At 36.7% G+C, this 13,490-nt stretch overlaps 1 protein-coding gene across 1 annotated transcript; it reads right to left on the bottom strand.

Moving 5' to 3' along the window:
• Positions 1-1,982: 1,982 nt before the first annotated feature.
• Positions 1,983-11,102, bottom strand: LOC143891724 (zinc finger BED domain-containing protein DAYSLEEPER-like). Its single transcript, XM_077396260.1, has 3 exons — positions 10,801-11,102; positions 10,535-10,703; positions 1,983-2,147 (listed from the first exon to the last, which is right to left on the bottom strand). Exons 1-3 carry the CDS (start codon positions 11,100-11,102, stop codon positions 1,983-1,985), a joined length of 636 nt encoding a protein of 211 aa, XP_077252375.1.
• Between the last annotated feature and the right edge of the window lie 2,388 nt (positions 11,103-13,490).

The following is a 13,490-nucleotide window of genomic DNA, read 5'->3' as shown; positions in this document are numbered from 1 at the left end:
ATTGGCCCACAATGGAAGCAGACTGCTTTGCTTTTGTGAAGAAATGTCACAAGTGTCAGGTCTATGCGAATCTCATTCATATTCCTCCTTCGGAGTTGCATTCTTTGTCTTCGCCATGGCCATTCTCAGTATGGGGAATAGACATAATTGGAAAGATTTATCCGAAGTCCTCGAGTGGGCATGAGTACATTTTGGTAGCTATCGATTATTTTACAAAGTGGATCGAGGCTGCATCCTATGCTTCCATAACTTCGAACACAGTTGCGAAGTTCATTCGTGCGAATATTATCTGTAGATACGGAGTACCTCATGAGTTGATTTCAGATAATGGGTCACATTTCAAAAAGGAGGTTTTACACCTGTGTGAAGAGTTCAAGATCAGACATCATAAGTCGTCTCCTTACAGACCTCAAACAAACGGGGCTGTAGAGGCAGCGAACAAGAATATCAAAGTCATTATCAGTTAGATGACTGAGACTTATAAAGACTGGTCGAACAAACTTCCATATGCTTTGTGGGCTTATCGGACATCGATCAGATCTTCGACAGGTATGACTCCGTATTCTTTAGTGTACGGAATGGAAGCGGTTTTGCCGGTTGAGCTGCGAATTCCCTCTTTGAGAGTGATGATAGAGGCCAGCTTACCAGAGTCTGAGTGGGCAAGAGCCAGACATGATGAGCTGCAGATGATAGATGAGAAGAGGCTGAGAGCCTTATATCACATTCAGGGATATCAAAGGCGGATTGAGAGAGCTTTCAATAAGAAAGTTCGTGTCCGAGACTTGAAGCCTGGAGATCTTGTTTTGAAGTCCAACAGAGCACCAATATTTGATCCGAGAGGGAAATTCAGGCCAAATTGGTCTGGTCCTTACATTATCGATGAAGTCATGCCTGGAAAAGCCGTAAGACTCCTCAATGAGAGCGGAGAAAAATTAAATGAACCTACAAACCTGGATCAGTTAAAGAAATATTACGCCTGATACACCAGGAGGCCATCTTTGATCGATTTGAGCTTTGAGCCAACAACCTACATGTTAAAATCATTTTGTAAACCCTTTAAGCCAACAAAAAAATAATACTTCCTTTCTTTGACAAACTCAAACCAGGGGCATCTTTTATGACTTGCGTCATAAAAGATATTGAACCTGAACTACGTTATGACCTGATCCCTTTTTAAGGGTACGTAGGTAGCCTGATTAATTCAGGTTCGGTTACATCTTTCATAGCATTTTGAAAATAAAAATCTTTGAAACTCCAAATGGGCGAACTACGCAAACCTGATTCCCATTTTCTTCAGGGATACGTAGGCAGTCTGGAAGGTCCAGATTCGGTTTAAAAACATTCAAACACACCAATGTTTACCCTGCTTGAACCTAAGCCTACCTGAAAGTCCTTCTGGTGTATTTTAGGCCCAGGTTTGTAGAGAAACAGAAAGAAAAAAAAATGATGGGTCATTCACCCGCTAAGCTGAAAACCCGAAAGGGCGGCTTAGGCAAAAATTACGATGCAGAACCTGCTGGATGGAAAATCTGCAAGGGCAGACAGTCCAGGCAAAAATTAAGGCATACGGTCCGCTAAATCGAAAACCTGAAAAGGCGATTTGGTCATGGCAGTGACTTCATGCAGAAAGGACAATTTCCAAGAGCCAGCCAGACTTTCATTTGCTTTGGATCTCCTACATTGTCTGAGTAAGCACCAGCAATGTTTCTTTTAACACTCTTTGAGTTAGGGAGATTGAGACTAAGCAATCCAAAGGGATAATAACCATAACTGAAATACCGAAAAGAGGAATGAAACGCCTTTAAACACGGTATTCAAAAGATTCTAAGAGTGTTTGGCTTTTACCATTTTTAAACATTTATCAGTCTAAGAAGCAGATTCAGTCTCTCTTAGTGTAAAAAGTCATTTGTTTGTCAGAATCCTCGTTTGTTACTTGTCAGAGTCTTTCTTTTGTCGAGTCGAGTTCAAGTTTTGAGGTCTCGTTAGTCAAAGTTCTCCCAACCCTCAGAGAAGTAGAGAATTAGTGGCTCCTGTGGATAATATGAAACCGAGCAGAGTTCAGAAAATGACAGACTCTTAAACTTCTTTGCAGTATCAGCAGATGGCAGAAATGAAGAGAGTTTTTGAGCAGAACAAGTTTCTTGTACCTGTGAAAAGCCTTGTAAATTCAAATGTTCGTGAGAAGAATCTTTTGTAAATCCCAAGTGTTTGATAATGAAAAGTCTTTGGCCTATTTTTCTTGTGTTGCTCTATAATGAATCTTGTTATGGAAGTAATCATACTAGGGGCATCTTTTATAACTTACGTCATAAAAGATGTCAATCAAATAATGATTTCTGAGATGGATATTTTCATCCGATAGAGACTAGAGAAGTTTGAACATGCTCTTTTGAGTTGAACTCCTCAGTCTAGTTGGTCTCCTTTGGAGTCAGATCTTTTGGAAATTCTTTACCCCAATGAAGTCTAAAATTTATTCTAACAATCTTCAAACTTCTGTTGAATGTTTTTCATCTTTGAAAAAAGGTTGATACCCGAAAAATTTCTTCACGTTACTTAAGTCCGGTCTTTGACCGAGATCAGGCATTTTTAGTCACTCTTTGTGAGAAATAGCCGGTCCATCTATGAAATCAATAAGAGTCAATCTTTTACTTCGTTTGTTTTGAGATATTTTAATAAGATAGAAAGTTATCAGAGTCTGCATCTCATGCCCTGGTCCTTTTCTTTCATCAATTTGAAATTTTTATAATGTCTTTTCCTTCAATCATCCATTGTTTTGAGTTTCTAAAAAGAATAGAAATTGAATGTTCCGTGTTTCACGGGCTGATTTAATTTCATCATATTGAGGAGTTTCCAATAAAGTTGGAAATTACTGGAGTCTATACTGCGTGGTTTGATCTTTTTTTCTTTAAGTGTTGAAATAAGACTTTTTTGGTTTTATACTCATTTTGATGAAGTTTTTCATACAAGGATATAAAAAAAAAAAAACTCTTTGAGTGTTTGGTTTTGTATCTGTATGGAGCTGGTTTATGCGGCAACATACAAATCAAGGTTAATCCGCAATGTGTCGCTACCTAACGAAGTTGGGAGTCAGGCATATCTGCGAAGAGATTCTTGTAGAGCTGGTTTATGCAGCGCTATATAAATCTTAGGTGATTCGCTACCTTGAAAGAGAGGAGTCAAAGTTACCTTGATAGCTAAACAGATGGATTTTCAGCAATGGTCTGTATAGCTATCGCCCCGTTTTTAAACTCTTTGAGTGTTTGGTTTTATGTTTAAGATTCGTATTGAAGCTGGTTTATGCAACACCACATTTGTTTTGAAAAATCACATGGAGCTGGTTTACGCAGCACCGCATTTGTTTTGAAAGAATCATAGGGCTGGTTTATGCAACACCACATTTGTTTTGAAAAATCATATAGGGCTGGTTTATGCAGCACCGCATTTGTTTTGAAAAATCATGGAGCTGGTTTATGCAGCACCGCATTTGTTTTGAAAAATCATGGAGCTGGTTTATGCAGCACCGCATTTATTTTGAAAAATCGCATGAAGCTGGTTTATGCAGCATTGCATATATAAAAAAAAACTTTTGAGTGTCTGTTTTTATGATTGTTTTGGTATATCTAAAAGGAGGTTCATATGGATCTGGTTTTTGCAGAGCCATATGAATTTGGCTTTATATGGAGCTAGTTTATGCGGCACCATATAAAGCAAAATTTATTTGAGTGTTGGTGATTTCAAAAATGAAAGAGTGTTTGTGTTTTGGTGCTTGTTTAGTTGAGTCATGAGCGTTAGAGAGGCTATCTCTTTGAGATGTCATTGTTTTTTTTAGGATTAGTGAGGGATCATTTCCCTATTTGTTTTGAGTCCTGTAGTGTCTTTTTGTTGTTTTATTTTTGTGAATATCGTTTTTGAACCAAAAACCCAAAAATTACTTTCTTTTATTTTCAGGTCGATCAAAATATGTTGTCTGTTCAACTTTGGCATTCGTGCGACAAGCACGCTCTGCCAAAGAGGGGCATCTGTAGACACCCCATTTTGATCGAACCTTAATTAGGTGCGCTTGAACAAAATTCTTACAAATCAAAGACTTAGTGTCTTAAATTTCATCATAGAGTAGGTTAGAGTCCTAATTAGGCCCCTTTAAAATTTCGTCAAAATTCGTTAACATTTGCCCAGTGAGATGAGCGTGGTTCGTAAGACAGTGTAAAATAATGTAGCAAAAGGGGGGTATTTTATCCGGTTTAGGGGTAAGCTAGATTAGTGTATCTTGCTGTAGAGGGTTGTCCCTGGATAACTAAAGGAGCGAATTTATTCCTTTATTTTCTGTTAGAATTTTTCTTGCGGACTACTCAATTTCGTGAAAACTCAGTGTTAAATATTCAGAGGGGCTGTCCAGAGTACATTTGGGGGGTGAAAATTTATCGAAAAAAAAAAATCTATAAATAGCAGTGAGAGTTTTCATTAAGAAAAAAAGAGAGATATTTTCTCATTTTCGTAAGAAAAATTAGAGAGAGAAAGAGCGAGAGTTTTAGAGAGAGATAAAGGGGATCTTAGATCCGAAACCCTATTTTTTTTTTCTCTCTCCCGATCGGTTTCTCCGACGAGATTATCGGAGCTTTGGTCGTTTGCCTTTTGATTCAAGCCTTTCATCTTCCTTTCCTATTTCTACTCTTGTCATAGAACTTGTTTTTAGAACCTGAAACCCTAACCCTAGATCTCATCTTCTCCGGTGATCTTTATCTTTTCCGCAAGTTTTTAGCCTGAATCGAAGAGCTTTCATCAGATTTGTGGATATTGTCAAAGGAAAGGAAAGAAATCTTTGTCTCTAAACAAGAATTTCAGATCTGGTGGTCTCCAACTACGATTTGCATTTCTGGAAGTCTTCTCAACAAATTCAAGGGAAGAACTAGGGTTTTGGTGTTATTTTTCACCGTCGACATCATCGGCATCATGTCTCGTTCTCTGATCATCTTCATTGTTGATTTCCGACTTCAACAGGCTTAGTTCTTGCTTGCAATTTGCGTTCATCATATTAGGTAACCTTATTATCTTCTTTAATTTAAATTTTAAGTTTAAATCAAGGTAAAACTAATTCAATTTATTTTCATTTCTCTTATGAGCTCTGTGTAGCATTTATAAATCTTTGTTTTCAACAGATTTCATTTTATTTTCGCCTAACTTCAGTTTTAGTTATGAATGTAATCTTGATAGATTATGGTTGTAAAAGAAAAAAAATGAATCGGTAATGATGCCATAGCTGTAATTTAATTTAAGATCCTTCACAATTTGTAGAATTAAGTTCGTTTTAGTTTAAATTTTTTTTTTACAAATTTTTTTTTTCTTCTTTTGAATACTCTGTTACATTTGAATTTTGTATAAATTGCTATTGTACATATTTTAGCTTAAATTCTCGTTGATTGTTTTTAAGAAATTTTTTTTTTTAGTATTGCCTCAATAATGTGAACTGTAATGAATTGATGAAATTATATGTATAGTGATGAGTTCTTGATGATGTTTGTGAGTCTTTTGCCATTTAAATTATCAAAATTAAATATAGTTGTCATTTCCATTTAAAAAAAAAAAATCCTTTATGACATTAGGAACAGGTGGAATTTCCAGTGTTTTGTCCTTTAGTCACATCTTGTTTTGTATGCTAGTTGTTTGAAACTCTTGAATTGATTATATGAATTGATTATATTGTTTGAAAATCTTGTTTTGTGTGCTTTGTCCTATAAATCTGTCCTCTGTTTAAGTACAGTTTTTCCCTACTTTAGCCCTTTGCTTGAGCACAGTTTTCACCACATTGCTACCCCTGTTTCAGCGCAAATTCTGTCCCCAGTTCAGTCCATGTGGCTGCCCAGTTTCGCACATATATTCATTCATGTTGCAGCCTCTGTGTTTAGCACAGATTTAGCCTTGTTGCTGTCCCCAGTTTTCAACACAGTGTTTACCCACAAATCAGCTTTTATTGAGCTCAGTTTTTACCCATAGTTAGTCCCTGTTTGGCCCCTGTTTGAGGCATAATTATGTCCATCATATGTACTGTCATATGTCAATGATAACAATTTTTGAATTTTGTCCTTCTTCAAATGATCTGTTAGAATTCTTTAAAGTTTATCATCAGCCCCACACCATTTTTAATATGTACAAACCTTACCTTCTTCGCTAATGACCGCTCTCTTATCTTTAAACAATGAAAACCCCTTTTGCTATGTAACTTGCAGAAGCTATGCTGTACTTCCTGATTTTCTTTTTTTCTTTTTCTTTTTTTTAAAAAAAAAAAAAATATATTTTTGAGATAGAAAATGCAGCAGAGGGTTGGGTTATAAAATTCAATTGTCATTTCATTTTCGGCATAGGTCATAATTGGATTTATTAATTATAAGTGTTGACATTTTTATGTATGTATGGCTGAATTGTATGTGTTGACCATGTGTAGACTTGGGCCAATATTTTGCTCAATGGTATGTTATTGTACACATTTAAACTATTGTAACCACCCATGTTTTATGCAACATTGTGGCTCACTGCAGCCAAATGGATTGTCATAGATGTAGTCATGTCTATTACCCAATTTTTTTTTTATGATGATGTCTGCGTCACAGACTTCATGAGTTAATGAGCTTAAGGAGCTTAGATATATACTGCAAGTACCTTGTGTTGAGAGAGTTATTTTAGCATGATAACATGATGAGTAATATTTTAACTGTTGTGGGTTTTGTTTTAATATTGGGTTGTACATCGTTATCTTTATGATAATGGTCAAAGAAATTAAATTTGTTAGGAGTAACATACATCTTGGAAGGTTGATTTGGAATCACATATTAGCAATCCTATTGCCTTGTGGACGTTTCTAATGATATTTTGAGTAATAATTTTTATAGAACCCCTTTTGATATAGACACCCCTTTCACCATCTTGATGTTGGCAGCCCATATACACCGATAATTTCAGCCCTCTCATTTTTTTTTAGCCCAATGTAACTTAGTTTAACACCTTGAAATCCATCCCAAAGCAGCCCCTGTTTTAGCCTTCGGCTACCCCTGTTTTGATTTTTCAAATTCAACCCAAAACCAACCAAACAGCCCTTACCTCCTTAGAAGGTTCTTTTTATTATAGCATGGAAATTTATTTAATAAAACTTATTTGAAATTCTTTTATTGGGCAGAGTATAAAGGCTGAAGGTACAGATGTTGTCACACTTTTATATATATATATATATATATATATATATAATAAAATCATTATGTTGTATATGGTATGACATCTGATTTAATTTAAATAACAGTTTAAATTGGTTTAAAGTATGAAAACTAGTCAGCCTTAATTTTTTAGATAGTATATAATGATGTTTAAATGCTTTTAGTGTAATTTTGCCACTTGCTTCAAGAAGGCAGATGAATACCTTGAAATAGATATGTACAGTTCGATGTTTATTTTTATATTTTTAATCATAAATTGTATCTGTTGGAAATGGGATGTTCCCATGAAAAGCTAATCATGTTATATTTCTTTTGAAAAGAGTGGTTGGATATATTTGTGATTTTACTTGTAAGATTAGGAGGTGCTGACGTATATTTATTTCTCTTTTATTTAAATAAATTGTTTTAAGAAAGAAGGAGATCAGATGACTACTCTATTCGATATTATCGACATGAGTACTGTCTGATTTCAAGGCGGGATTAGAAATATTATCATGTGTATTATGATATCAGATGATTACTTTAGCATCATCTGATTTCATCCCCATATTGGGGTGGTGTTTGTGTTTGGGCATAGAAGTGTTTGATATTGTTTTTGCTTTATTAGGCTATCCAGCGGCTGGTCTGGACTAATTAATGTTGTTTATTATTTTATGATTGCTACAGGTTGTGCACTCTTTAGTTGTAGATCATATTTTGCTGATATTTGATTTATTTTTATAATAATTGATTGAAAATTTGAGATTATTTGGTATCCTTTTCCCTCTCTTCGGGTAGACTAGCACAGTCTTTTGGGTTTCTGATTAGATTTCTTTAGACACTATAACCTATACTAGGAGACATACTCTGTCTCGTTAGGCAATCATCTTTTGGAGGCACGTCTCGCTTTTAGCTTGACCTCAAGGAGGTTGCTTTGATTTTGATAAATGGTGTACCCATAGGAGGCATGCCTTGCCTCATTTAGAGAGCCTTTGAATATTTCGTTTATGTGGTGATGTTATCGGGGAAGTCTTTGATTCATTTAATCTTTATTGATGTTATTGGGGAGTCATCTGTTTTGGCTTTGTAAGTAATTAGCTTTTAGAAGGCCTGCTTGGCCTCATTTGTAGAATCCTCTCTGAGGTTGCACCTCAATTTGTTCCTCTGTTAATTAGAGACCAATTTGGTCAATTAGTTGTCTTAGCCTTGCTTACCCCTTGCAAGGGCAATGATAAGGTTACTTGGAGCCCATCTTTGTGTGTGTTTGGGAGACCCGTCCGGTCTCATTCTCTCGCTAGTTCTCCTCTTTGTGCGTCGTTTGGTTTTGGAAGAACATCCTACTCGGCTTGGCTTCATACCCTTACCTTTATGGGTATTGGGTTGCACATTTATTGCACCCTAGGGCTAGGTAGCTGTCCGGCCCGGCTGGGTGTTTTACCTTTGCCAAATATGCACAGGGTCTCTTATTTCCTTTTTACGTCATTTGTGTCTCGGAGACAAGCCTTGTCTCATGTAGAGAGTTTCCTCTTTAGGAGGCTTACCTAGCCTCATGTTAGAGTGGCCTCCTCTTTTAGAGTGAGTCTTTGACTCGGTAGTGTTATTAGAGAGTCTTTGACTCATTTGTTCCCCTCTTTAGTGTCGTTAGTTCGGAGTTTCTCCTTTAGAGTTGTTGATTACTTCGCTTCGATTCAAGACTAACTCAGTCTTATTAGAGCCTTCCCTGCTTGGGATCTTTGTTTGTTTTCTCTCTTCTTGGGTCGCTATCTTTCTTGTTGTGATTTGTCTCTTTGAGACGCTAGTTGCTTATTTGGGGTTTCCCCTTTAGATTTAGGGCTTTGCCCTAGTTTGTGGTGTTGCTTGCGTGTTCTCTTTAAGATTGAAAACATTTAAAGGTTCAGAGCATTTGAAAAGCTTTAAAACTCAAAAAAAACATTGGAAAAACTTTAAAAAAAAATATCAAAAACATTAAAAAATATCAAAAATATAAAGTGTTGAATGTTTTTAGAGGTAGCAATTATGAGAGTTCGTTTCGAACTACGTTGGCTTGATCCTCTTTCACGAGGTACGTAGCGCAGCTCGGGATTTATATCCCAAGTCCAGCCAAATTTTTGTAAATAATATTTTAAATCTTTTTGAATAAGCAATCTTTAAAACCCTGTTTTCAAAAGATCTTCCTCTAGAGTTAAGAGTTTCTCCTAGATAGAGAGTTTTAGAGTTAGGATTTTCTTTTGTTAGGTTGCTTGATTGTTTGTTTGTTGTGTGTTTGTTTTAGAGTTAGGGGTCTGTCCTAGAGTTATAGGAGCGCCTCCGTCCGGTCAGCTGGCGATCCACATCGCCGACTGATGACTAGCATAGGATGCGTTAGTCCACTCTTTGTTTTCCTTAGGAAACGCAGCCTAGTTACACATAGGTTGTAGGAACCACTTGCATTAGCCTAGGGCTAACATGCATTTAGTTAGGGCATATAGGGTGTCCTAAAATCCACAATTCACTGGAATTTAAATAATTGTACAAGAAACTTTAATAACTAGTCTGGTCTTTTAGATCGAGTCTAAGATAGAGGTCTATGTGTCTTAGACATCATAGCTTAGAATAGGCGCGAAGAACTACGTTGCCTTGATTCTCGTGGAGGCGGGGATACGTAGGCTTCTTTGGATGAATATCAGACCATCCGAGGACTCGGGCTAATAATTTAGAGTCTTAGGATTTGTTGTTTTGTTATATTGTGTGTTTTGATGTGTTTTCTTACTTTATCGTACTGATCCTATACCTTTAGCTATAGCTTGCATGTGTTTGCACATCAGAATTTAGACACCCATTAGGCATGTCACTCATAACTTAGGTGACACACCTTTCATTTTATTTTATATGTGTTTATTATTTTTTATCCTCAGGAAATGCATGCTTAGGTAGACGACTCCTGAGGATTGTTCCCATTTCACATGATTTTTACCCAAACTTCTTTGGAGTTAATAATAAATGGCATAAGAGACCAAGTGCTTGCACTCGGACGAATCGGGGGTGCTCTCAGACCTTCCCCATTCGTAACCAGGCACGAACCCATATATATTTCTGGTTATCCATGGTATACATAGCATATTTTGTTTAAAGGATCCATGGCCGTATACTGTGGATGGCGACTCTGAGTTTGTTTAGGTACGTTTCGAATCTGGACTTATTCCCGAATCGAAAGGTATCTCTTTTATATCGCCACTCGTGCTATGCTATGAGGGTGGCATCCGTTTTGAGAGTTCCTTGGTAGAGCTCTCCACACACGTGGATGATCCAGAGGGTGCTAGGGATTCGTTCCCTCGCCTATCTCGGATCGGGGTCCACAGATACATATTTATTACTCTCCCTCCAGTGCTAAAGGAAGACTCAGAAGCAACAGTAGTGATGGGAATTGATAATATATCAACTGCCATCTTGGACAATATGCGGAACTTGAGGTGGTTCACCTTCCACCACTCTATAGTATCAAATTTGTACGATGAATCCTTGTTACCCTCATTATGAATGTCCCTACAAATGAAAACTCCTTCTAAGTAAGTATTCAAGTTAGATTTTGATGGCCGAGTAATCTCCATTTTCCTTACAAATTGATCAAACTCAGCCCTACCTTTTGTTTTTGTGCTTTAAAGTGCCCACAACAGAGCTACTAGTACCTCCTATACTAGCTACCTGTGACACTTTTTCTGCATTGCTTAAGGTGTAAATGGCAACATAGTCATTGAAGAGTTCATGTAAGGCATCCTCAACCAGTCTAATGTTGGTTTGAGCTTCACTCTTAGAGTAAATCTCAGGGAATGTAAACCTTATTAATATCATTTTGTTCCTTGGATCCAAAACAGCTGTTATGGCCATTAGAAGGCTACAGTCACCCCAATACTTATCAAACTTGTCTCTCATCATGTTAGCCATCGAGCGCATATAAAAATTCCCATCTATTGACTTATCATTCAAGACTTCTTTAATCTTCCAAATCTTAGGAAGAGATAAATTTTAGCTTGGATATTTACTTCCCGAGACTGTGTCAGTTACTTCTTGGAAAATCTCCAAAAATTCACACATCTTTTCAGCTCTCTTCCAGTCCTCTACACTTGGCAGCCACCGATAAGTGGGATCCCTGTCCTGATATCTTGGAAACACCTCTTTGAATTGTATTGTAGCTTTAACTACTGCATATGTTGCATTCCATCGGGCGGGGACACCAAGAATTAACTTCCTTGAAGGCAAACGCAGATGTTTTACAAGCTCACTAAAGTTTAAAAGCCGGCCCTCCGAATGATTTAGATACTTCACACTCTCACGAACATTTTCTATTACCTTTTGAATCTTAGTTAGTCCATCTTACACCATTAGATTAATTATATGTGCACGACAATGCACATGAAAAATCTTCCCACGAAAGAAAAGATTTCTATTCAACTCAAAGTTCTCTCAAAAACCTTGTGGCTGCATCATTATTCTTGCATTGTCAAAGGTTACTATGGACACTTTATTTTCAATACCCCAATTTGTCATGCACTTGAAAATGGCACGGTGTGAGGAGGTGGCACATTGCAGAAGCTTAATATTCTATTTTGAAGCTTCCAATCAGAATCAATAAAGTGCGCCGAAAGACACATGTGTCCAATTTGTTGCCCTGATTTCCAGAAGTCTGATATAACGTTGATTTTGTTCACACATTTCAATATTTGCTCCAGTCTCTTCTTTTCCGTCTCATAAGCTGCTATACAATCATGTTTTGTTGTTGTTCGTGATATCTTTTGGTAGTGTGGTGTGGTAGTCTTCATGAAATGGTTAAAAAACTCATGCTCCATCATCCGAAATGGATATTCATGTACAAGAATCATGTAAGTAGGAGCTTCCCTAACCTTCGCATGATCGTACTTAAAATTAGTAACACGCCCCTCACTTCCTTTACCTTTTTCCAAATTTAAGTACCCCTGCTTATTATTCGCTTTGGCTAGTTGTCGATGTGGACATGTGAAGTTCTTGTGACTAAGAAGGTGGCTTGTGGCTGAAGTTGGGTATTTTCTTGCAAAGTTTACATTTTGCCCGAAGAGAACCATCACCGAGAGTGATTTCTTCAATAGTGGTCCGAATCGCCGATGTTTTCTTCTGTTTTTTCCTTTGTAAGGTATTTCTTCTTCTTCAACAACCTCATAGATCCCTGTGCCCCCAATAGTTGCAAATGCTTTCCTTTCCTTCACTTCTTCCTTTTCTTTTTTCTTTCCTAGGCAACGGATTTCTTGTTGATCAACAACTTTTGTAACCCTGTAACCCCAATGTCCTCAATAACAACTATTTCCGTTGTATTTTCTTCCACATTAGCCATGAATGAAGAAGTAGCCATGTGTACAAGAATTAGAATAGCAGGAACATACTTTTTTTTATAAGCATAATGGTAAACAAAGCAAATTTAACATTAAAGATTCATAGAATCTTTGCTCAAAGTTCAAACAAGAATTCTTTTCGATTATAGAAGAATCACAACAACTGAAAGAAAGAAAGAAAACTAGTGATAAAATAAGTAAATACAACATTTTATGTAAGCCAACAAAAACATTGTTGTTTTTATTCTTCCTCTGTTCTTAAAGTACCACACGATCTAAAGTTCTAGAGCTTTCTCGTGCATAATGAAGAAAGTAAAAATTAAAACCTGGTTTTATCCATTAGGCGATTCCCACGGGGAGAAGGAGAAACTCACTAGATGTTTTGTCACCATACCAAAAGAGAGGGTCAACAATGTAAATGAACTCGAAATTTTGCTGAGAGACACCATGCAACTCTCTTTAAACAAATAGGTCTTTAAAAAATAAAATAAAGAGAGAGATGAAGAACTCCCATTCACAGCTTGTATTAAAAAAACAGTGAGAAAGAGAAGAGAATAGGGAGATCATAAAAGTAAAACACATTTTTTTGCCTATTCCCTCTTTTTGTTACCCCCATTTTCCATTTTTATTTTCATAAAAAATCTTTCTCTGTAGCAACAAGGGCCGATTGTTGAATGCTGACGCAGCAACAGACAAAGAAATTGAAGCAGCAGCACCGGTCGCCTAATTAGCAGCAAATCGATTTCTCGCACGAGCAGATGTAGAAATCAAAGAAGCAATTGGAATTGGGAACTGTTGAGTCATGATTGTAGGTATGCCTTGCATTTATTGTTGTCAGCCTTATAGCCTGTTGCCGTAGGTATGCCTTGGAGACTGGGAGATATCAAAAGATAATCCCAATTCCATTCATCTGTAATATATATATATATATATATATATATATATATATATATATAACGAACATAATCCG

The sequence above is a fragment of the Tasmannia lanceolata genome, unplaced genomic scaffold (assembly GCF_043159265.1).
Source record: "Tasmannia lanceolata isolate RefF3 unplaced genomic scaffold, GAP_Taslan_0.1 ptg000015l, whole genome shotgun sequence".
Classification (NCBI taxonomy): Eukaryota; Viridiplantae; Streptophyta; class Magnoliopsida; order Canellales; family Winteraceae; genus Tasmannia; species Tasmannia lanceolata.
This window is presented reverse-complemented; position numbering and strand designations above follow the sequence as displayed.